Raw genomic sequence first — 24,004 nt, forward strand, 5'->3', positions numbered from 1 at the left:
GAGAGATGGAGCTGCTGCCAAGGGCTTGAAGGAAAGTATGCATGTGACACTGGGCAAAGGAAAGACTAGATCAGCAGAGGAGGGGGCGTAGGGTGGGTGGGGCGTGTATGCTCAAAAGACATTTTTAAATAGGGAAGACGGTTTGGCAGCCGACCCAACCGAGGCAAGCAGTATGAAGAACGGAGAGCAAATGTGGTGGGGGGGGAGATGAGGGATTAAAGCCAGATGAGTCATTTGGGACAGGCGTTCTGAAAGGGAAGGCGAAGCCGGCCATGTGTAGCCAGCCCTGTCCAGAAGTACATCTTCAAATGCAACCAGCCAACTCTTCTGAAGGTTCCAGTAGAACCCAAAGGAAATCTACCTTTGTTTATTGTCTTCAACCTACATGTGCTGGTTGGATCCATGGTTGTCCTGACTGGGCTTTCTTAATGGACTAATGCCAGAAAAACAAACAAACAAATAAACAAAAACCACATGAACAAACACCTTGCCTGTGGCCTTGAGTTCAGCCACTGTGACTGATGCCCACCAAGGGTGACTGTGACGATGGCCTATAGCTGGGTAGAGGTCAGAGCTGAGACACAGCCCTTACTTCCCTTTGCCAACATTTGGAAGGAATTCTTCAAGTTACCCAGGAAATAATTTCATAGATCATCTGGCTTACCCGACCACATATTGACATGTTATTTATTACCTCATTAGAAAAAGAAGTTATAAGTTCTCCCAATTAATTCAAAGCTAGAAAAGGTCTTAACAGATCTTTGAATACTTGGTTATTCCAAGAATACGATCCATGACCTGTAGCTGCAGAATCTACTAGAAAGATTCTTGTGAAAAACAGAATCTCTTTCTTCTACCTGTCACCCAAGTCAGAATCCATACAGAGCTAGATCCCCAGGGATTGTGGATGCAAAGTTAAAAATACTGCAGCTCACAGCTCTCCACCCTAATGGAGGACAGACCTTCAGTGGTGTGTTTTGACACAAAAGCAAAACATCTTCTCAGGAAAGAGCTCCCATGGTCCTTGTGCTTTGGAAATTCTTCCTGTGCTTATGCATTCCCAGGGGAAATTAATTTACTTGTTTAGAATGGAGAGCTTGTTATGTTGCCCAGGCTGGTTTCAAACTGGTTCCCAGGAAGATGGACCAATTGGTATGCACTGCACTTGCCTTCAGTGTTAGTCTTGGGAGCATGCCCTCAATTCCCAAGCTAGGTGGGAATTCTGCACACCTAATCATAATAAGCTCAGAATTGTGGGCGCCCCAGCTGTGGTGTGGAACACAGGGTACCTGTCCTTCCTGGGACATTGCTTAAGCGCTTTCTGAGCCCTGACCTAGAACTCTGCCCAATGCTGCCCACACTGCTACAGTGAGGGTATGCTAGGTGATCAGTCTCCCAGACTGAGGCACCAGTCACAGTGGCCGCTACCTCAGGGTTTTCCCTTGAGTCTGTAGAGTACTGAGCAACTGTCCCAGTAGCACACAGACATGGTGGGATCAAGAATGGGCACAATGAAACCTTTCCTAGGGATGAAAAAGAAAATGCTTTTCAAGAACGGCAGATAAAAGGCAGGTTTAAAAACAGCTGGGGGAGTTTTGCATCAGGCCTACCCAAATGGGCATCAAACGTGAATGTTTTTGAAACGTGTTCAAGTCCAAAAATCTCTGCTAATAAACAAAACCACACAGGTTTTCAGTAAGAAACCCCTATTCTCACACTTTCAAGGGGTCCTTCTGGGCAACTGGTCCTCTTACAAAGCCAAATGTGTTCTGCCTCCTGGTCAACTGTCAACAGAAGTGAGGCGGGTCTGAGGGCTAGGCTCTCCTCACTGTAGCAGCTTCTCTGGTGAGGAACCAACCCACCCAGTGGCTCACTGCCAGATGTAAGCTATTGAGCTGCTAAGGAAGTTCTTAACACATGTCCATTTAAGACTCTCAGCTGCTCCAGGAGACAGTGCAATGTGCCAGAACATCTGGAAGCTTATCAGCTTTTCTCCCTCTCTGGTCTTAGGTGTCAGAGGGTTACGGGACTGCACTGTCTCCCCACTCTCTCACATCAGCTGCCCCAGAAAACCTAGAGCACACTGATTTGGTAAAACAGACGTTCTTAGTGCCAAAAATTATATAAGTAGCTGGTTTCTCAAGGCTATTCTGTCTGTTATCCTGCATGCGTGTAAATGAACCATGTGCATACCTGGTACTCACAGAGGCCAGAAGAGGGTGTCAGGTCCCTAGAACTGAAGTTACAGATGGTTGTAAGTCCCTGTGTGGGTGTTGGGAACTGAATCTAGGTCCTCTGAAGAACAGCAAATGCTCTCAACCACTGAGTCATCTCTCCAGGTCCATATCTTTATCATGTGTATAGTGCAGTGTGTGAGTGTTAGCCGTCACTACTGATTTAAGTAATGTGTCCAGCTCTTTTCACAGTATCCACTAATGTAAAAGGAAACCTGACAAAATCTCCCCAGGTGTGCCAGATGGGGACCTTTGTCAGGGGAAGGGGTTTCAGAAGAGAGCGACTGATGTTTTAAGTTGAAAATACAAATTGGAGGTGTTCACACATAAAGACCCAAACTTGTGTTTGAAAAGTCACTTTCTTGTGCTTTGCTTAACATCTGATTGTTTCATAAAGTGCTCTTGATCTTATGATCTCACCAATAAACAACACATGAGTAAGTGTGAGCCTGGTCTCTCGCTAAAAAGGAAAAAAAAATCAAACTTCAGGTCGATGATAAAACACTGGAGAGTTGCAGAAGCACATTCGTTTCACGGCAGGAAAGTCACCTTGGTATTGGCTTCACTTGGCGGCACTGTAATCTTGATGCAGTGGTGCTAACATTTCAGTAACACCAAAGTCCCTAAAAGCCAACAGGAATATGAGAGAGCCTTGCTGTGTCTCCCAAAGACCAAACACACCCATTCCAGCATTTTATCAGTGAGGTTAAGAACCTGAAGTGATGTCTGACACTTAGGGGACAGCTGTTTCAAGGGGCACCTGGCACCCACTTGATTAAAAGGGTTTGAAATGGCCGTGATGCCCAAGAAGGTACCCATGAGACACAGGGAAGCCTATCTCACATATAAAGCAGCAAGAATAAGGCAGGGGAGGATGCTCTCCTGGTAGAGGGCTTGCCTAGCATGTATAGGCCCTAGGTTTCAGCCCCAGTTTTATATAGCCTGGACATCCATCTCTAATCAATCACTTGGGAGGAGGGGGCAGGAAGATCAAAAATTCAAGGTTACCCTATCTGTCTGTCTGTCTATCCATGGGATTCAACAGAGAATAGGGCAGCCTGGGCTAGAGACCCTGTCAAAGTACAACCACACAGTCGGGTGTATTGACCACTGGTATTAAATGAAAAGCTTAGAAACAGCCTAGAAACCACAGTCTGACATCTGACTCAGGACAGCAGTGGCAGTGTGGAGCAAGAGGGAAGAGAATCCTTTAAATGTCTGGTACCAGTGCAGCTGGGTAGTCACATGGGGAAACAACCACACTGATACCCTTACCCCACTAAGTCTCTAGGCAGATCCCCAGATTTCAGTGTGAAATGTTACATGACTTTTAGAGGCTAATTTAGGAGACCACCATCCTAATCTTGGAGAAGGAAAGGCTCCTTAGACACAGAAAGCACTGTTCATTGGAGGTAGGTCTGGTGGTAAAGGCTTGTGATCCCAAGGCCTACCTAGATTACATAGTGAGTTCAAGGCCAACTGAGGCAACTTAGTGAGGTCTCAAATGTTAAAACGAGTAAAAAGAGTACTGGGGATACACCTAAGAGGTAGGGCCCTAGCAGATATGCATGAAGTATACACACTCGTGTGCACACCACACACACACACACACACACACACATACACACACACACTAAAAATGTCTTAAAAACAGAAAAGAAGCCACAAAGATATAGAACCACAGCTGGGGAGATCTTTACAATGCACACGAACAGAAGAACCTGCAACCATAAATATAAAGAAACCTCACAAATTATAAAGAAGACAACCCAATTTAAAAGTGAGTAAGGGCTTCTATATATCCTTTAGGAAAGGGGAAAACTAAATGACCAATGTACAAATGAAAAAGTCTAACTTCACTGGTAAGGAGGGACATGCCACTGAACTTAAAATGCGATTATTAGCCTATATTATATGAGCCTATAGCCACAGTGACAAAAAGAAGTCTAGCAGTATTGGTGCAGGAGTCATTGGTGCAGGTTTCTTGGGTCAGAAGGAACATAACCTGTCAATGCTTTGGAATTATTTGATAAGGTTAAAAATATTCATACCTGCCAGATGAGGTGGCACATGCTCATCTTTAATCCCAGCACTTGACAGGTAGAGGCAGGCAAATCTCTGTGAATTCCAGACCAGCCAAGTCTACCTAGCTCCAGACCAGCCAGGGCTATATAAAAAGACCCTGTCTCAAGAAATCAAACCAAATCACAAGAAAAAACACATATCCTCTGACCTCTGACCTTTCCATTTTCCATAAAATCCATAAGAATCCTTGAACACAGGTTCTAGGAGAGTTACAGAAAATATTTACAGCATCATTTTTTTTTTTTTTAAATCTCAGTCTCCACAAAGAGCAGCTGTGTCTGTTTAGAGTAGATTGGATAAATATTCAACAAGACCAAACCTTGGCAACACAATTTGAAGCACTGAAACAAGTAGTATCTAGATCATATTTTAAAATCTATCAAACATTTAAAGCTAAAATTCCTTGTTATTTACAAGTACAAACAGACAGTAGAGAACTATGGGACAACAGTCAACATGGAAGTCAGGACAGTAAGTAACCCATCAGGTGATTTGCCCCAGGATTGCAGAGAAAGGAAATGCATATTACATGGAAAATATTTGTAAATATTTGTATGAGAAGAAATGAGTGCACAGGCAATCCACAGACACCAGTGTTCTTAAATAATGAACATTCATGTTTTGTGCTATCCTTTGAAACACAATAAATAAACTCTTTAGTTTCTATTCATTATTTAATGACAATTTTAAGGACTCTAAAATATGTTTGAAGTCATTGGGGTGGTGTGATAATATGAATTACTTTTATTTACTAAGCAGTTACCAGTACAAGTGCCTTATAACTGGATATACCGACAATACCCTGAGACAGGTATTTTATTATTCACAATTTGCAAGTGAAAAGATGAGAAAAAGCGACTAAGTAACTTACTCAGAGTGGAGGGTTTGAGGTTTGAAGCCAGGTTTGTCCAGCTCCTGGGGCTGAAACCAAACCTCTATAAACATAATCTGCATTCCTTTCCTTCCAGAACTAAGCCCAGAACACCAGCTTCTTCAAGACTTACTTTTGGAGGGAGTTCCTTTAGCAAAGAATTTCTAGGCTGGGGATGTGACTCCTGTGACTTGGTTGGTAGAATGTTTGCCTAGCACACATGAAGCCCTGGGTTCCATCCTGAACACATCATAGACGGTATGATGGCACGCACTTGTAATCCTGGCATTCAGAAAGTAGAGGCAGGAGGACCAATAGTTCAAGATTATCCTCAGTCTCAAGGTAAGTTTGGGCTAGCCTTGGCTATATAAGATCCTGCCTCAAAAAAAAAAAAAAAAAAGATTTCTGGTTCTCAAAATGTGAATCTTTATTCACTCACAGTTCTGTTTGAATGACAAGATGGCTGAGATGGTACCTCTTAGCTTAGACTTTTGTGTTCCCTGTCAAGCTTTTTCAAGGTACTAAAATATGTTATAATTTCATGGAAAATGAGGATGCTGTATAATCCACTTTGATACTGTACTGAAAGACCTACAGTAATTACCTTATGCATAGAGAGAGCCAACTCTGGCTCTTGGTTCTAGAGGTTCCAGCTCAAATTCAAGTGGCTGCATCACTTTCGGCCTCTAACAAGGACAGAACATATTGACAGAAACTCAGAGCGGAGCAAACTTAGCTTGTGAGTCATAAAGAAAAAGAAAGTAGAAACAAGACCATCTAAGGTCTAATTATGTCTCCAGCAGAACCTAAAACTGTCTAAAACCTAGGGGCACATTACATTTCTTTTATCCATAAGCCACAGGTGGTAATAACAATAACCAATGACACAGAGAACTTCATCAGATACCACCTATGATGCTTTGAATTAGAATGGCCCAGTCTTAGTTAGGGTTTCCATTGTTGTGAAGAGACACCATAACCACAGGCAACTCTTATAAAGGAAGATATCTGATTGGAGCTGGCTTACAGTTTAAGAGGTTTAGTCCATTATTATCATGATAGAAACATGATGGTAGGCAGGTAGACATGGTGCTGGAGAAGGAGATGAGAGTTCTACATCTTGATCTGCAGGCAGAAGAAGGAGACTGTGTACCACACTGGGCATAGCTTGAGCATACAGGACCTCAAAGCTGGCCTCCACAGGGATATACTTCCTCCAACAAAGCCACACCTTCTAATAGTGCCACTCACTATGACCAAGCATTCAAACACAGGAGTCTATGGGGGCCATTTCTATCAAATCACCACAGGTCCCATAGATGAATATATTCCAATGCTTGGTCCCCAGTTGGTGGAACTGTTTGGGAAGGATTAGGAGGTATGATCTCACTGGAGAAGGTATGTCACTGTGGGCAGGCTTTGAGATTTCAAAAGTACAAGCCATTTCCAGTTAGTTCTCTCCCTGCCTTAGGCTGTAGATCAAGGAGAAAGCTCTTAGCTACTGCTGCAGTGCCATGCCTGCCTGCCTGCTCCCTGCCATGATAGTAATGGACCCACTCTCTCAAACTGTGAGCCCTAATAATCTTTTGTTTGTTTGTTTGTTTTTTTAAATAACTTGCCTTGATAATTTTTTTTCTCACAGCAATAGAAAAGTAACCAAACTATTACCATTTAAAGGTCCAAGGTAACTCCTCAAAGCACCACTTTAGGCACTAAGCCTCAAAATATGAGTCTTTGGAGGACATACCTCCAAGCCAAAGCATATGACATATGTTGGACATGGTTTGAGTGTCCCACAAGGGTTTAAATGTTGGAAGTTTGGTCTTCATGGTGATGATGTTAGAAAGTGCTAGAACCTTTAAGAGGTGGGGTTTAGTACAAAGCCATTATGTCACTGGGGACACTGCCCTTGGAAGTAATTGATGTAATTCTCCCCCTCCTCTTCCTTCCCCCCTTCCTTCCCCCACCCCTCCTCCTCCTCCTCCTCCTCCTCCTCCTCCTCTTCTTCTTCTTCAAGACAGTTTCTCTGTGTAGCTCTGGCTGTCCTAGAATTTGCTCTGTAGACCAGGCTGACCTCCTCACACTCAGAGATCCACCTGTCTCCCACGTGCTGGGATAAAAGGTGTGTGCCACCGCTACCAGGCAACTGCTGTAATTTCTGAGAACCTCTTCCCCCCAGGTAATCTTCTTGTGAATTGACTGCTATAAAAGGTGCAAGGCTGAATCATTGCTGTTCTTTTGATTTCTGTTCACATTCGCACAGTGACTCCTCATTTGTGCAGGTGTTCCTTCTGTGCACATCCACCATGATATAACAGACAGAGCCAGAGAGACCTCATCAACATGAAAGGAGACCCTCATCAATGCTGAGCAAATCTAACATCAAGCCCTTGGACTGCTAGATAAAGATACAGATAGATTTCTTTCCTTTACAAATGTTAACTCAGCTTTGACTTTTTGTTATAGTAAAGGAGAATGGGCCAACCCAGACGGGGTACTGCTGGAGGATCTGCTGCTTCTATGAGAACCTTCAGCTATCTTATCTTGTTGGCAACTGTCCAACAAGACAGGCAGGGCTGACTCTGATGGAAGGATTTTCATTCCTGGGGAACCAGTTGGAACATAATATCAACTATGAATTTTTGTTATTATCTGTGGCTTAGGAATAAAAGAAACTAGAGGCAACCCTAGGCTTCAGGGCCTAAAGTTCTGCTGGGGACAAACTCATCAAAATAAACATAACTCCCTGCAGGTGGGATAAGACTACCTCTCATTCTTGCTTTGGCTGGTGTTAACAGGTCTTACTCAGGGAATCAGGGAATCATGAGGCCCACAGACTACTTCTGCTCTCAACTTTTAGTAGGCATTCTTGCAAAGATGTTTTCCATCACAAAGGAAGAAACAAAAGCATTTGGAAAGCAGACAAGTGCTGAGCTGACCTCAGACCTGATGCCACATGCTCTGATTTTTCCAGTTTGAAGCTGAACATTAAAATAACAGGTTTACATTGCTGACATATCTCTATGGCTCCTTATTCCTCCTGCTTGGAAAGGCTGTCAGCTGCTGTCACTGGAGGTATTACCGAATTAGCCATCACTGTTGACTGCTTACTGTGCAGTGCGGATGTTAGTCTAGGAAGCTCCTCTAGGGTGCTACTGTGGGCTACTGAAACAGGAACCACATGCTGGGAGGAGCACCTACTGCGGGGACTGGCTATGCACACATGCATGGCACATGTGTGCAGGAGGGAGGACTGGCTATGCACGCATGCATGGCACATGTGTGCAGGAGGGAGGACTGGCTATGCACACATGCATGGCACATGTGTGCAGGAGGGAGGACTGGCCATGCACACATGCATGGTACTTTACAAATACTGACAAGAGACATCAAGTTCACTTGAAGCACGTTGCTGCCACTTTATCTCAATGGAGAAAGGACCAAATACTTTAAAACAGAATCTAATCACTGTGTTTGTACAGGACTAAACATCATGGGATAAAATACAGAAATTCGCAGGTGTCACAAGAGCAAGTTCGAGATGTGCAAGAGGTAAAACTGCAGCAAGGCTCTTTAGTTCACTCTGCAAACAGCTGAGCCTACAAAAGAAATCTCGTCACAGGTTTCCTGGATTTAAGGAGATGGGGTGAAGATAAGTGCCCTTTCCTTGAAGACAAAGAAATGTTTGTAGTGGAGATGTATGAACCAATTTTCCAAGGAGAGAGCTGAAAAAGCACTGATTAAAACCACCAGGCGGGGACGAGGCAGGGAGATCAAGCCAGAGGTGACCCATTTAAACACACTGCTGCACTTGTGAAAACAGAGAAAGCAAGGCCACCTTCCACATTCCTTCCCACCCACAGCGCCCCCCTTCCCCAGGCTGCCACTACCCTGTTACTGGATCTGCAGCCATGTAGACAATTAGAACCTTCCAGGGTGCAGGAGTGCTTACTATTTCTAGCCGCTGTGTACTGGAAACTCATCTGCACTGATGATAGAATGGTAACCGGGTAGCCCAGAAGACAATGTTCTCCACAAGGCCTAACCACCAGGCATGGAGTCAATGGATCTCACATTCGTGGGCCCAATAAAAAAATGTGACTCAGAGGATAGACATTATGACGGCTAGGCAGGCTCAAGCCTGTGGTTGCTTGTGATGATGATTCTTACAGTCTGTATAAGTATTGATTAACTCATTCAAGAAATTGTATCTCCTATGTACTAAACCTAGGCTCAGAGAGATAAACACTCTAATCCAAGTTACTGTTTAACAGTTTTGTCAGAGCCAAGTGTATTAGTATTAGTATTTACTTACTACTTTTCTTGATAATTATCAAAATATTACCTACCACCTTGGCACAATCAAGTGTGCTTCAGGGAACACGGTGGAGAACAGAGGGGACCTGAGCTATGTTAGGACAGCTAAGAAACAGCTTGGTTTTAAGCACCAGGAGAAAAACTTGGAGTAACATTTTCTCTGTCCTCCTTGAGTGCCCATGAAGGTCTCATATTTGACAGACCAGAAAAGAGGAGAGGAAAGTTTCCTCAGTAATTCCAGAGTAAGGGAATATCAACGGTGCATTTACTTACATAAAATTTTCTGGGTATTCACTCAGGGCCATGTCGATGATGTTGAGAGCATCGTGGTAATGCTTCTGGGCTGACAGCAAGAGAGCAAGGAGGTGCAGGGAGTTGGCGTCATCACCTTGGAGTTGAAGAGCTTGGCGAACGTACCCTAGAGCTTCTGGTATCTGGTTTAAGATGAAAGCAAAGGGCTTGTTTAAACAGTCATACAAAGAGGCCACGGCTCCATCAGGTTCGCTGTGAGTGTTAGATGTCATGCTCCACTCACGGTGGGATAGGAACCTTCATGGCCAAACCACAGCATATCCTCTTCAGCAGAAATAGGACCAACGAGGGAACAGGAGAGACCCATTTTTCTACCTTCTCCATCTCTCTAAAAAAAACTTTGTTCCCCACAGAACAAATGCACTTTTGATTGTGTCTCAAATGATTTCATTGAAAATGGAGACACAGACAAGCTACCAGGGATTCTTAATGGGACTAAACTGCCTTCGCTGACCCAGTCTCCCTTTCAGAGCATTATTGAAAGTGAAGTACTTCATAAGCACTGAAACCTTTAGCAGAGCTTTCTAAGGACCAGCTGTTTGGATCTCCACTGGAGATGAAGGGAATATGCAAACAAACAAAACCCCACACCTTTCCGAACTACAGCCCAGAATAACTAGCTGCCAGAAACAAATACAAGACCACTTGCAAAGCAGATGTATCCAAATTCATGCAGGTCCAGATGCAACCTTGATCACAAGTGCAACAGCTGTTCAACATGTTCTTGTGTGTGTGGTGTCTACATGCATGCTGAGGCCAGGGGTTGGCATGGGGTGTCTTCTCCACCATTCTCTGCATTGGTTTCTGAGGCAGTCTCTCACTGAACCTAGAGCTCCCAGGATCCACCTGTGTCTGCCCCACAGTGCTGTGGTTACAGATGTTATTATACCTGGCTGTTGCATGTGTGCCAGGGAGTAACACCTAACCCACTGAGCCATCTCTCCAGCCTCACAACATGTTCTTTAAAAGCATGAAGCCCAGGGCTACCTGTTTAGTAGGTATTTGAATACTTAGATCTCACAGGTTCAATAGAAAGGAGAATCTGAAGTTAGATTTCAAAATAGAGCAGGGACAGAGGCATTCTGACAAATCTGCTCTTGTGGCCTCCAACTCTATCCTCCTCCCTCTTCCCAAATCTTCAGGAACCTTAGCCCTTAGGAGATTCCATGGCTTCCTTTCCCAAAGTCTTCAGGTTTTCCACTCTGGGTTCAGTTCTACACAGACCTGCATCTTAAATGCTGGCTACAGTCATGGCTGTTAGAACTGGCCACATGATTCATTGGTGGAGAAAACTTAAGTCAGAGACCTAAGATGACTTGAGCATATCACCCCATGAAGTGATGAAAAAGGATGTGACTCTGGCTGTTTTGATCCCTCCCCATAAGTGTCATGACATCTGTCCCAGTCAATACTCACTTAGAGACCTGGTGCTTCAACACTGCATGACTACAATCCTTGTGGGTAGGTGTACCCAGAAGACTCCATCTACTTATCCACTTAGGGTGTTAACCTCTATGTGATTGTCCCTCAGCCTTAAGGAGGGAAACAAAGGCAGCCATCCTCATTGTGCTAGTTTACAGGGATGGCCAAATGTTTAGGGATAGAGATGGGGGCTCAAAATGATGCCTTCAGAGGGGAGTGGATTGAGGGGTTCAGAGCTGGCTCCTTCATTCAAAAAGTCTTTCTGGGTATCAAACACATATCAAGGAGAGTTTCAAATGTCAAGGCAAGGCAATGACAATGGCAGGCATGGGTCTTCCCCTCCTGCAACCTCAAGTGAAAAGGACTGAAACTATATAAGGAAGATGGCTTCACGAGGAAGTCCAAGGAGTTTCTGGTCAGTGTTCAGTACACCTCTGCTCCAGCACTAGCTCCTGGTCAGTCCTGCTGTGAGCTACACTCAACCAGTGACAGATCTTTCTAGGTAGGTGTCCTGGCCTCTGTTCCCAGGTTGCCAATGGAGCCATTTCTTAACACTATTCTGAGGCAACTGGAAAGGATAATGCATACCTCAGCCCATATAAGGAATGACATATCTCCAGAGCCAACATCAGATTCAGTCTTCCAATCTGCACTTAGGAATGTGCTGGTGTCACCACCAGCATCTTGCAACTGGTGGGCTGGTAAGCATATGGCTGTACTTTCAAGAACAGGTAGGAGGGAGTAGAGGAAGGGGTAGTAGGATGTGAAAGGTGGCTCAAGATGCCTCTAGTAAGGAAGATGAGGGTCAGCAAGACTTGGCCTTCTAGCAAGAACATGCAGCAGTGTGAGTGTTCACGTCATCTATGCATTTGAAAGGATCTTGTGTTCTTGTTACCTTCTGGCATTTTCCAGTTATGCATAAATATCCTTGTGGCAATCAGGCTCCGACCAGTGACTAAATCCCCACCATGAAGCTCAGTACTGGATTCCACTACTCTGTTCCTGTTAGCAAAGGCCAAAGGCCCTTTGGTGACCCATGGAGTCAGGGTACATGCCCTGTCCTGCATTCATGTTGACATCTAACCCCGGGCTGGATGCTCCAGATTTGTGAACTTACTCCTAAGAGCACAGCCTGGGCCTTCTGTCTTCAAAGCACATGCTCAAATTGACTCGAACCCCAAGGTCTTTTCTGGAAGGAGTTAGCTTCCTCCCAGAGCAGTGTCTAGCTTCTAAGCCAGCCTCGGTTAAGGAAGGATGGTCTTAGGATACCTCTAGCTGAAGGACCCGGGAGGGGACTTGGCACACCAGGCTCAGGGCACATTATAAACACTGACCTGTCTGGAGATGGCGAGCTGCAGAGCCAGGTAGAAAGCTGCTTGGTGATCTGTAGGTGACAGGCTATGGGCCCTGAAAAAGTATTCACCACCATTAGAACATTAGGTCACATTTGCTTGCTCTATCATAAATTGTCTTCACATCTGCATTTTGGCATCAAAGCCACATTTTCAGCTGAACTATGCATCATTTCCTTAATCTGTTCCCCATATCACCAATGAATGTTACACATTCTGACCACCATACACAGATATATCACGGAAATATATTTTTGGCTTTTGTCCAGCACCTAAATGGCCATGGAAGTTCCCAGATTGCGGAGGAGTCTAGACGCATGGAATCCACAGGCCTCAAGGTCTGGCTTCTCCAGCAGATGCATCCCCTTAGCTAAACAGAGGAAGTCCAAGTGTCACACTGGGTCATTGTAAACTCAACTGAAGAAGTATTCACCCTTTTCCAGTATAAACCCTTGACCAAACAATGACTACTTTGGCTAAGTTTGGTGTGACCTTAATGCTACTTCATCCAAATTTCTAGATTTTATAAAAAAACATATGAAAATGAAAGACCAGCTTTACTTATAAAATGAGGTTTGTGTTTTTTGCGAACCAGGAGAAGAGAAAGGCACTCATTCATTCTGAGAACTCTACTAAATCCCATGCAGGTTACTGATTGTGTTTCTATGACTGTGTTGTGTGTGGATGTGGTAGGACATTGGCAGAATTGACTGGCCTGGCTGTGGGATGTAAAGAGGCTGTCTTGGCTGCGAACGGACTACAAATATCATCTGGTTTTGGCTTTTATGTGAAAATTAATTGTATTTCATTAGAAGCAATTCAAAATGTGATAGTTTACAGGACCTACTTCTGCGTTTAACAGACTGCTAGGAAGAGAAAAACAAACTGACTTAGGTAAAAGGGACCATGGAGCAGACTAATTACAAACTGTGGGTCCAGGATAGCAAACAACCATCTCTGCTCTGACAACAGTCAGTGATCAAAGGAGGCACTTCTACCAGGAGCAAGCAAATTCAAGAGGAAACAGAAAGCTAAATCATTATGGAGTCATCTGTGGCCAACTTGCAAACTTTTCTACAGACACAAGGTTTTATAATTAACTATTAGTCTTCCATGGGGAAAGAAAAAGACTTCTAACATGCACAATCCAGAAAACATGCAAAATCTATGACCTTGGGCACTGTCTGGCAAAATGCTATATGCAGACTGGGCTTTGCTTTTTTTTAAATCTTAATTTATGTACCAAAGTGTTATTATTATTTGTGTATGTGTATATGTGCAGGTAAACTTGCCTGTGTGTGTGTGCATCTGGTGGTGTATGTACACAAGTGTGTGCAGGTAAGTTTGCTAATATGTGTGCTTCTGGAGGTGTGTTTACACAAGTGTGCACAAGCTTGTCTATGCATGTACATATGGAAGACAGAAGTATCTGTTTGATTGTTCTCACATTCCCTCCTTTCTCTTACCATGGGGTTCAAAGTCATGACTAGATTGACTGGGCCACAGGGATCCACCTTTCTCCACCTCCTCAGCACTGGAATGAGACCCACATCATCACATCCAGCTTTTATGTGGGTGCTAGGAATCAAACTCAGAGCCGCATGCTTGTACATCGAGCATTTTACCCACTGAACCCTGTGGCTCCTTTTGTTAATACTGAGCAAAGCAAACTCATTTCTGGGGAATCCTTACTAGCAGCCCAGCTACAAACCACACCTCTGGACTTTTTTGTCCTGGGTCTAAGAGATGGAGGCTGCAAAACCATCACTATATTCCACCATGCATGACTTACAAGCAGTGGCTCTCCCTGGATTTATATGTTAAAGGGTTTTTCTTTGGTGTTGATAAGGGAGGTGAACATGTCATGGTTTCTGTCTTTGCCAATTATCCAGTGAAAATGACTATAAAATCAATCATGAAGAAACACTTTATTATGTAAGGTAATTTATTTTATCTCATCTTCTTTCAAAAACAATAAGGCTAGGTTTCTACAGCCATCAAAATAATTTTTCAGAACTATAATTTTTCTCAGCCCAGTTTGTATTTTTCCACAAATTAAGTTAACTCATAGTTGCTTCTATCCAGTGCTAATGAAGTGAGAAGCTGGCAGCTGATCTAGTAAATTCAAAGTGTGAATATTTTTTTTTAATTATGGCAAAAGGCCCCATCGTGGTCTTAACAAAGGATTATGAATCATTAACCACAGGCCCGTAAAAGAAACAAACTAGAAGTGCTGGCAATTTTGGTGTTTCCAGAGTGCCTATGGTGACTTCTAAAGAACTTCCACTGAGGCTAATAATGAAGATGCAACTGCCAGTTTCTAATGAAATGTACCTTAAAACACACATAGTTTAAGTGCCTTGTTTGTAAAATGAAGTAAGTTAACTGTTTCAGCAAAAGAAAGGGGGTAGGTGGGAAATGACAAACAAAAGAAGGAAAAGTAGGTGGGGTTGCTCCCCGTGGGTGCCACATGCCTTGCTGCAGTTGTGTGAGACAGATTAAGCAGCTGAGCTTCCTAGGACAAGGGACCTTTGGTAAGGTTACTGCTCACTTGCTCAATGCCCACACAGCGGTGAGCCTGAACATTCCACATGGATCTAGCAGCTCCACAATCCATCCTTATGTGGAAGCACTGGCCATGTTGCTAAAGGAAATTCAAGATGCTCACAGTGCTTCTATTGGCAACGTGCCTATACCTTAACTAATTCAGTTCTTCTCCCATGAAAAAGAGGCTATCCACCTTTCTACTCACCCAGCCATACTCTTCCATCTATCCACCAACCAATACCTCACCATCTATCTACTCTCCTTTCTACCCACACACTCATCCATCCATCCATCCATCCATCCATCCATCCACCCACTAATCCATCCACCTACTCATCCATCAACCCAGCTGCTTATTGACTTACCCTTTTAGCCATCTACTAGCCCACCTATCCATACATCTATGTACTTCCACCCATTCATCCATTCATCTATCCCTCTATGTCATGTAGTACTTATAGTACATAATCTGAAGAGTAAGTACCATCAGGCTCTAGGGAGTCTGAGACAAATAATATAAGTGCCCTTCCTTAAGGAGCTCTTCCTACCTCACAAGGAGAAACCCAAATGATCCTCACAGTGTCATGGGTGACCACAGTGCCCAGACAGGCATACTCAGCTGCTGTTGGAATATGACTGACTTAGACCATCTGGCTAGACCTCAGCACATCCACTGGTCTACTAAATTCCAGCTCCAACAGTGTCTGGAGCTGAACGAAGAATATAGGCAATGTTGATCAGTTTGATTATGGCTTTTAAAGCACAGAGCTCACAACAATGGCTACAGTTTGTGAATCTATCTATTATAAGCACCTTACCTAAGAATACCCAGAAAAAGAGACAGAAGCAGAAATGGAGTGGAGGAATGTGTGATGCCAAGGTTTGGTCTTTATACCACTACTTGCTGCCCTGGTTGGCTAATTCTTGTCAAAGTCCCCTTCGTGTCTGATAACAATGGGCACAGAAATCATGAATGCACAAATGGTTCAATCTGAGCTCTTTGACTAGTTATACACCTAATGCTTGTCCAGGTGGCTTTCACTGAAAGTCCTACATTCTGGGGACATCTCAGCTCCAACCTGTCATCCTTTACACACATGCATGCATGCACACATGCATCCAAGCTAGGGGAGGAGCCACATCAAAGTGAGGGTGCACATCCCATGTCACTAAACACAGTGTTTACTAGTGCACCCATGACACTTGTCACCATCTTTGGAACAGCTTTTCTCAATTGGATGTGACAGTTCACTGAAGCAACAGCTCATGACACTACACACAGTGGCATTTTTATCACCATACTTTTGTTCAACAGGGACGAACTGGCTGAGGTGACCGAGGTGACAGGGTTATGGGTAAGACCAGCTGATATCTCGGTATCTGGACACAGCTTCAGCACTTTGATATATCCAGACATTGCCCAATTGAGTGCCTCGGAGAACAAATCTTTCCGAATCCTGGTTCTAGTTATGATTATGACTTCATTCCCACAGGCTGCATCTGCAACCCTATCCCTCTTTTAAATGTACTACTTTCTTTTCAAACAAAACAAATAAACAACAAAATCACAAAATAGCAGTATAAAATTTGGGGGAAACATGAAATGCATAGTAGAAAAATACTTCTCACCCAAGTGGTTTTAAATGATCTATTTGTGCTCGGAAGTAATACAATCTTTCTCTTTTACTTAAAGTCTTTTCTTTAAAACAGTCAATGTCTACTTGAATCAAAATCACTGTATGCATTTAAAGACCATTCTGCATTTCACACAAACAGTAACTTAGTTAGCCTTCTGCAATGTGCTCAGTTAGGCTAGGAGGGTTTATTGCTCCTTAGTCGTCTTATGAACATGTTAAATCTCTTTGAATTCAAACCTAAGCAGAAAAGGAACAAAAAAGAATTCAGGCCAACAGAGCAGCTGTTACATAACCCTCAGTTCCACAGGCAGCCCCAGGCAGACCACCACTGCGGCTGTTTTTAGAGAACCAGTAAGATGTGCTGATTTAAGGAAAGTGAAACAGATGTGGTGGCCACTTTCTAAAGCATCCATGTGTGGGTTTGAGAAATAAGAACAGGAGAGAGTGAAACCTGGAATCATCCGAAATGGAAATGCTTTCATGCTCTGGGCTGAGAAACGCTAACAACAAAAGCTAAGCCCAGAGACAGGGTCTGTGCAGGTGCGGACTGGTGCTTCTTGTCTTTAATCAAGAATAGGAGCAGCAATGTGGCAAGCCTGCTTGGAAACAGAAAGAAAAGAGGCAGGGGCACTTTTGAGTAGCAGAACCAAGTAATAATGACTGCATGAAAAGGACACATGGACGGACGACAGGACAGACCTACACTAAGCAACTCTGAGGAAAAGATCTAACACGGTAGCTGGTCCAGGAAAGGCTCATGAGGTTTTCAAAGAAGTAGCTAAGTATCATGGCTTTAAGAAATCAATGTAAGTTGATGTATTTAAAACAACAGGATCAATTCCAGTTTCACCTCATAGGGGTGTATATTCAGGAACCACTTTAATATGGATGATTTATTATACTTGCAACAAGTAAAACTAAGTAAAAGTACCCAGTGCCAGTAGGTCCTGGCTCTACATGGGGTCCAATCTACATCCACAGTGACTCCTTTCTTTCCTGCACCTCATCCCCATACTGTGATGGCCTTATTGCTGGTACCGACTGCCCAGGTACATACAGGAGCATAGGATACTCACAGCTTTTGTAATGATAATGCCTTGTTCTGTGCTCATGAAAGGTACAAGGAGGGAGAGAAAAGTGCTAAAGTATTGTGGAGCAAGGTAGGGCCAGGAGTTTGAGGGCTGCTCAGATGCTGCTTTAGAGACTTTCAAATCTCTGACTGCTTCAACTCTTAAAGTAAAAGCCTGCAGCTTGACACGCAGAAAAGGCCAAAAAAGGGGCGGGGGGCTCTTTTCAAGAGGATGACAAATGTCTTTAATAAAGGAACCATCTCCCTAGACAAAGTGTCTATTTCTCAAGCTGAAATCACTTTATCAGGAATGAATGAAAAGTTCTCACATGAATAAGCAGATTAATAGTGCAGCCAAATAGGGCAACGAGTGATACCCTGCTCCTAGCTTTGAGGTTCTGTGTTTGCTGTTCAAGACAACATAGTCCCGGAGGCAAACACTGTTTACATAATCTTTAAAAATACCCTGTCTCCCTCAAGCTCCTCAAACTCACGTCACCACGCACAGCAAGCGAAAAGATGAACGCCCACTCACCTCTGAAATGCAAGAAGTGCCTTCCTCTGCAGGACCTCCTGCATCCCTCGCAAAGAAGCTGAGAAAAGGGTTCTGTTAGTAGGTGTCAGGAGAAGTTGGGGTGGGGTGTGCCAATACTAAACCCACTACAAAGGCCATGCTATATGCCCCACTACTGCACTAGGCACTGTTAGGACAGCAAGCCCAGTCCCATCCCCATGGCTCTGTCTGTGACCAGTGAATATTGAATATCAGTGTGGAACAACGTCAAGGAAACAGTGTGAGCTTTGAGGTCTTCTCAGTCCTCCATCACACACACACACACACACACACACACACACACACACACACACACACAGTGATCGGTATCACTCTGAATGAGGATCCTGTCTATTGTTACCATCACTACTTTCAGGCACATTTCTGTTAAAAAGGAAACCTGAAGCATGCTGGGTGGGGTGGGAGATTAGACCATTTGGAACTTCAGAAAGAACACATTGGTTCCCCAGGTAGGCATGTAGAACCATCTCTACCAGGATGGGTTCAGTCAGGGCTCAAGCACCAATGGATGAATGGCTGTCAGAGATTCTTTGGTACTGGGCAGCTATGACCTTGGGCCAAGGACTCTGGTTTGATACTTGTTTAATTCATGCTGGCTAATGACCAGGATTCTAATACCTTGATAAAAACATAAAGACAGAGCTGCCAAAACCCAAAATGGATGTAAGAATATCAGTTCACAGGAGTGAGGCCTCTTGGCTGTGAACAAATGCTTGCTTGTGTAGAACAAGAAAAATGGCTCCTTTATAGTCTGCACTTTTTACTGGAGGGAGGAAGAGTCCCGGACCATCTGTCTATAGCTGCATTGCACAGGGGCAGCTCCTGCCAGCCAAGAAGTTAATAGTGGGAGGCTAACACAGGGCTACTCAGAACCTCAACTGATCTACAGAGAACCTCTACTTGACCCAACAGAACCTTCAATGTTGTAAGAGACCCAGCAAGGTGCACTGGTTCTAAAAGCTGTTAAAAGGTAGACTCTGAACCAAGAATTTATATGGGTAAGTCTATGGCATTCAGACCTCCCCCTGAAAGTTGATATTTGAAGACACGCTGAGTATGGTCAATATATCATATGTGCAGGAAACGTAACCAGAAATCTAGTATTGAAAAGCAATTGACATGTCAACCATGCAGTATTTTAGGGTAGCGAAGAGAAAGATTTGGGCTAATTTGTAGGAGTCACAGTAGTGTTCTGTTCTACTGTGGCTGATGGCAGTGGAGGGGCTTCTCCAGGAGGCTGGCAAGATCCTGCCTCTTGCTCTGGGTGGCACTTCAGGGCACTTTGCCTTGTTCTGGTCATTAAGCTATATATTTGTCTTTAAGGGTTTCTTTTCTTTTTTGGTATTCATGTTATATTTTATAAAATGTTAAAAAATTAATCAGAGAATACCATCAACATACATTTTCTGCAAAGTTTTTATTAAGTATATAAAACATAATTAAGACTTATTTTAAAGGTAAAAAAACCATCAACCAAAGCATTTTAGCAAATCTAAAATATATAAATAATCACACTCAAGAGCCATGGGTTAGCTACACTACACTTGTACAAATTTGTGAGTTAAAGTGTGTGAATGAACAAGTGCACAGTCCCTGGCCGGTGAAGGGTTGATCCTGTAAGGTTTTGGCCCTAAACTTTTCTATACTATGGTACCTAAGACCCAATATCCATCCTTTCCCTTAGCAACTGGCCAGGTGCAGGACTGGCCAGGGTGGAAGTGTCGATATGTTGATTGTCTCATCTCTTGAGGTTTTGCTCTTCTTACTCTCAAGATAGCTTTCCTTACCTTCTGGCTAGGAACCTGGGTACCACTAGCCCCAAGTACCTGACCATATCACAGAGCCTTGATTCCCCATCAACCATCTAGACAAAGAAGAGAGGAGCACTAGGGCCCACAGGCCAGGACCCCAGGATGGCCTGGCTTCTGTACCCTCCACAGACAGAGGAGACTATGAGACACTGCGGGGTGGTCTTGGGCTGGGGCGCAGGGCAGGGGGCATCTCTCACCATCAGTGGCTTGCAGACTATATGTGAGCCCCAGAGCTAGGTAGCCTTTGGCCTTGAATTCTGATGTTTTCTCTCCCACATCAACAACAGTTTTGGCAAACTTCTCAGCCTCTTCCAACTGAAAGATAAGTTTAAAACAACTTGTCAAACTCGTAACGTTGCTTCCCATGAGCACTTGCTGCTAAGTGCGTTTCTGATGGTTTGCTTAGGAAATAACCTCCAAACCTTCTGACTTTACCCTGGTAATTCTTTCTTTACTGAGCCTTTCAATAGTTCACAGGATGCCTATTTATTTTTCCTTAAATGTTCCCTTTCTGGTTATTTGCCTTTTCCACAGCCGCTTTCGAATTTGCTGGGATTCTTTCTTTCCCATCTTCATTGTTCACTCCTGGGTTCTATAATGGGGATGGACTCAGGGGTCAGAGGTCAAATGAAACATGCTTACAAAGAAAACAGTTCTTAAAATGTCTTGTGTTTGGAGCTTTCCTTTTATTCATGACATAAAGAATGCATTTAGACTTGAGTTCTCTTTGCCACAAGCAGTAAAAAATTTCAAAGCTTGACCTATTTTACAGAACGCAGCACATGGGCCTTGCACCAGCAGATAGATTCCTGTGGGAAATATGTACCTGTAACTGCACTCTCAATGAGACCTCTTCCCAACTCACTAGAAAAGGAAAGATTTGTTTCTTTAAACCTGTGGCAAATGGTGGTACTGAGCTGGATGTAGTACACATGGGAATTCATTATGCTCCTGATTGCTGAGGCCTCTGAAAATGTGAATAATATAATGGTAAGAAATGATGTATAGAAAAGACGTTACTCCCATCTCTAACCAAGGTTTGTTTGGGTATTTAGGGACCTGTTTGTCACAGTAATAAATAGAGCTGCTGTTGGGAGGAGGGCAGCAGTCACTTGGGTTCCAAGACAAGGTATAGGCTGATGTTCCTTCCAGGCCCACAGCTGCCCCCTCCACTCACAGCCCCAAACTGTTATTCCACAGGGGCCTGTCAAGCCACAGCATGGCCGTGAGTCTATGCCTGCTTCCTTCAAGGGGAATCAGACTTTCTTTACAAGGCTTGCTTTTCTCCTGTTAGGTGAGAATACATGGGTAAAAACAGGCTGCAAGGCTATAAGGGAAGAAACCCTGAGTTAGCAGGGAGTCTTGGAGCTTGGGGCAAATTATTCTTCATCTAAAAAACTAACTGGATATGAAGTTGAACCAAGGAAATGAAAACTTCACTGTAGGAGACAATCATCTATGCCTTCATCTCGGCACGCTAGTCAGCTCTCTGTTTTCCAATGCCGTATTTGCTGAGGTACTGGAACCTTGATAAATAAGACTGCTGCCACATGCAAGTCTGAAGAGTGTTCGTGAAGGAAGCTGTGTTATAAATGTGTTGAGGCAGAGAGTAAATTTTTGGGTCAAAGGTGAAAGCTTTGGTGACCTTCTCAGTTCTACATATCACACACACAGTGAGTCTGATCTAGCCTCTCGTCATCGCTACTCTTCAGACACATTTCTGTTACAAAGAAAAAATGAAGCATGCTGGAAATCTATGGACTCTCAGAGGGTGGGTGAGGCTTGACATAGAAGTATGGAGGAAGTGTGTTCTGGGCTGGAGCCCCCGCTCCCCACTTACCCAATGAAGGGAACCCACACAAAGCTTGGCCGCCAGGAGCGGGATGGTGGCATCATCTGGCTTTAGCCGGATGCATTCCTTCAGCACCTTCACAGCACGGGCAGACTGCACAGGGACAGAGCGACTGTGTAAAACTCACAAAGTCTGACAGAAGAAAACATCATAGCCTCCTCAGAGGGGTCAAGTCTTCGAGCCTGAGCTCGGGGTTCAGCATGACAGGCAGGGAATTGTTATCAAGAGCAAATTGAAATGGGCCCTGGCACCTGCCTAACTCACAGTCTGCTTATGTAGCCATTGCAACAACAAGAAAAACTAGACTGCAGTAGCCTGCACTGTTATAAAAAACAAACACCCAATTAAAAGCATAATAAACTATATTTCTGAGCTCAGTTAACACCAACAGTATTCTATGTGAGACTTCACAATTCACTGAATACCAGACTTACTAATGGTTGCACCTTTATCAAGTGTGCATATGGCAGGGCTGACACTCTAAATATTTGTGCATGTTTCTGCATGCATGTCTGGTAACTCACAGTAGGCACACCACTCCATCTTACTAAAAAGGAAAACGAGGCACTAAGTGACATGTCCCCTGTCACTCAGCTATGAATGCACCCAGGCTTCCAACAAATTGCAGCAGCAAGCCATGCTTTTGGCTAGTATCCTCTGCTGATTCTGTAACTACAGACTGTTGGAGAGAACACACAGACTCTCCCCAACCCCCTGCCCATTTCCCCTGGAGCAACAGGTTGTAAACAAGTACCCTTGGGATATGTTTATACTCTCAAAAGGAGTTCAAGACTTAAGTTTAACCATGTACACTGCACATGAGTGAGCCATTAAAGGTCTTTAAAAAGGCAATTTAAGAATTCTTCATCTTACTCCTATGTCCATCTTAGACCCTAAATAAATGTGGTGGTCCATTATGAAAAGGCCGCAGGGCAGTTTGAAACATCATCTTAGCCTTTCATGAGGCACATCCTTCACGAAATTCAGCAGCATAGATCTAGACAGAGAGGCAGACACAAAGAGACTCACCTTCCCAGCAGCCATCAGTGACAGAGCAAATTGGTACCAGAGGTGGAACTCCTCAAAGGCAAACTTCATGGCTCTCTCTAAGCACTGGTTGGAGAGGAAAAACAATGCTCACACACCAAGAACTGCTACCAGCAGAGCTGCGTGGACTGCATCCACAATATTACCAACCCCCAAACCTTGACTGCCTAGACCTTTACCTGCCCAGGAGTTGTTGACTCAGACACAAAAGGAGTTTTGCTCTGGGAGAACATGGAGACTGGCACAGAAGCACCCCAAACACAAGGCCCAAACTGACAAGTTTCCATAGGGGGATATAGGAGCTCTGTGGGACATGAGTTCTCAGGAGTGGCATTTACAAGAACAGCCATTGTGTCACGCTGGTGAGAAAAGAACCCATGGGGAGGAGGAAGAGAAGTGAAGACTGTACCTCAGTGTGCGCACCACAAGCCCAGTGAATCCAATTTGGACAAACAAACCCGTAGGAGGTAAGGCTGGAACCATGCCATCTTAGGGGTGACAGCTGCTTTCCCAAGTTACGCTTTCTCTTCTCTACCCTGAGATGTGCTACCATAACTGTGTTATGAGCTGCATTCACTCCCCTGTCCCAGCTAGCACCACTAGGGAAGGGTACACTCATGCTTCTTGGCTTCTCCAGTGCTGGCCAGCTTGCTGTGGCACATAATTCACAAACTAACCTCTTAGCTAGCAAGGTCCCTGCAGAGGAATGACCTCAGAATAATCACCTCAGAGATGTAAGAGTGTCATTAGAGGCAAGTGAGATAGAAGACCACAATGGAGGCTAGAGTGTGAAACATTTTAGGAGCTTCAAAACTTAAATATGTCCCAGTTAGAGCCAGAAAGGGCAAGCTACCAGAGGAGGGCAGGCAACGTT

At 44.0% G+C, this 24,004-nt stretch overlaps 1 protein-coding gene across 5 annotated transcripts in view; it reads right to left on the reverse strand.

Annotated features, from left to right (window-relative positions):
* The window catches only part of TTC7B (tetratricopeptide repeat domain 7B), a 200,357-nt gene that overhangs the window by 53,882 nt on the left and 122,471 nt on the right, over positions 1–24,004 (reverse strand). For all 5 annotated transcript variants that reach the window (XM_080915923.1, XM_080915922.1, XM_080915921.1 and 2 more), the window contains 6 exons: positions 23,113–23,196; positions 22,072–22,176; positions 20,429–20,546; positions 18,382–18,439; positions 12,576–12,648; positions 9,781–9,941 (listed from right to left, as the gene is read on the reverse strand). In XM_080915923.1, coding sequence (XP_080772049.1) covers positions 9,781–9,941; positions 12,576–12,648; positions 18,382–18,439; positions 20,429–20,546; positions 22,072–22,176; positions 23,113–23,196 — 599 coding nt within the window. The remainder of the gene's footprint in view (positions 1–9,780; positions 9,942–12,575; positions 12,649–18,381; positions 18,440–20,428; positions 20,547–22,071; positions 22,177–23,112; positions 23,197–24,004) is intronic.

The sequence above is a fragment of the Micromys minutus genome (assembly GCF_963924665.1).
Source record: "Micromys minutus genome assembly, chromosome: 1".
Classification (NCBI taxonomy): domain Eukaryota; kingdom Metazoa; phylum Chordata; class Mammalia; order Rodentia; family Muridae; genus Micromys; species Micromys minutus.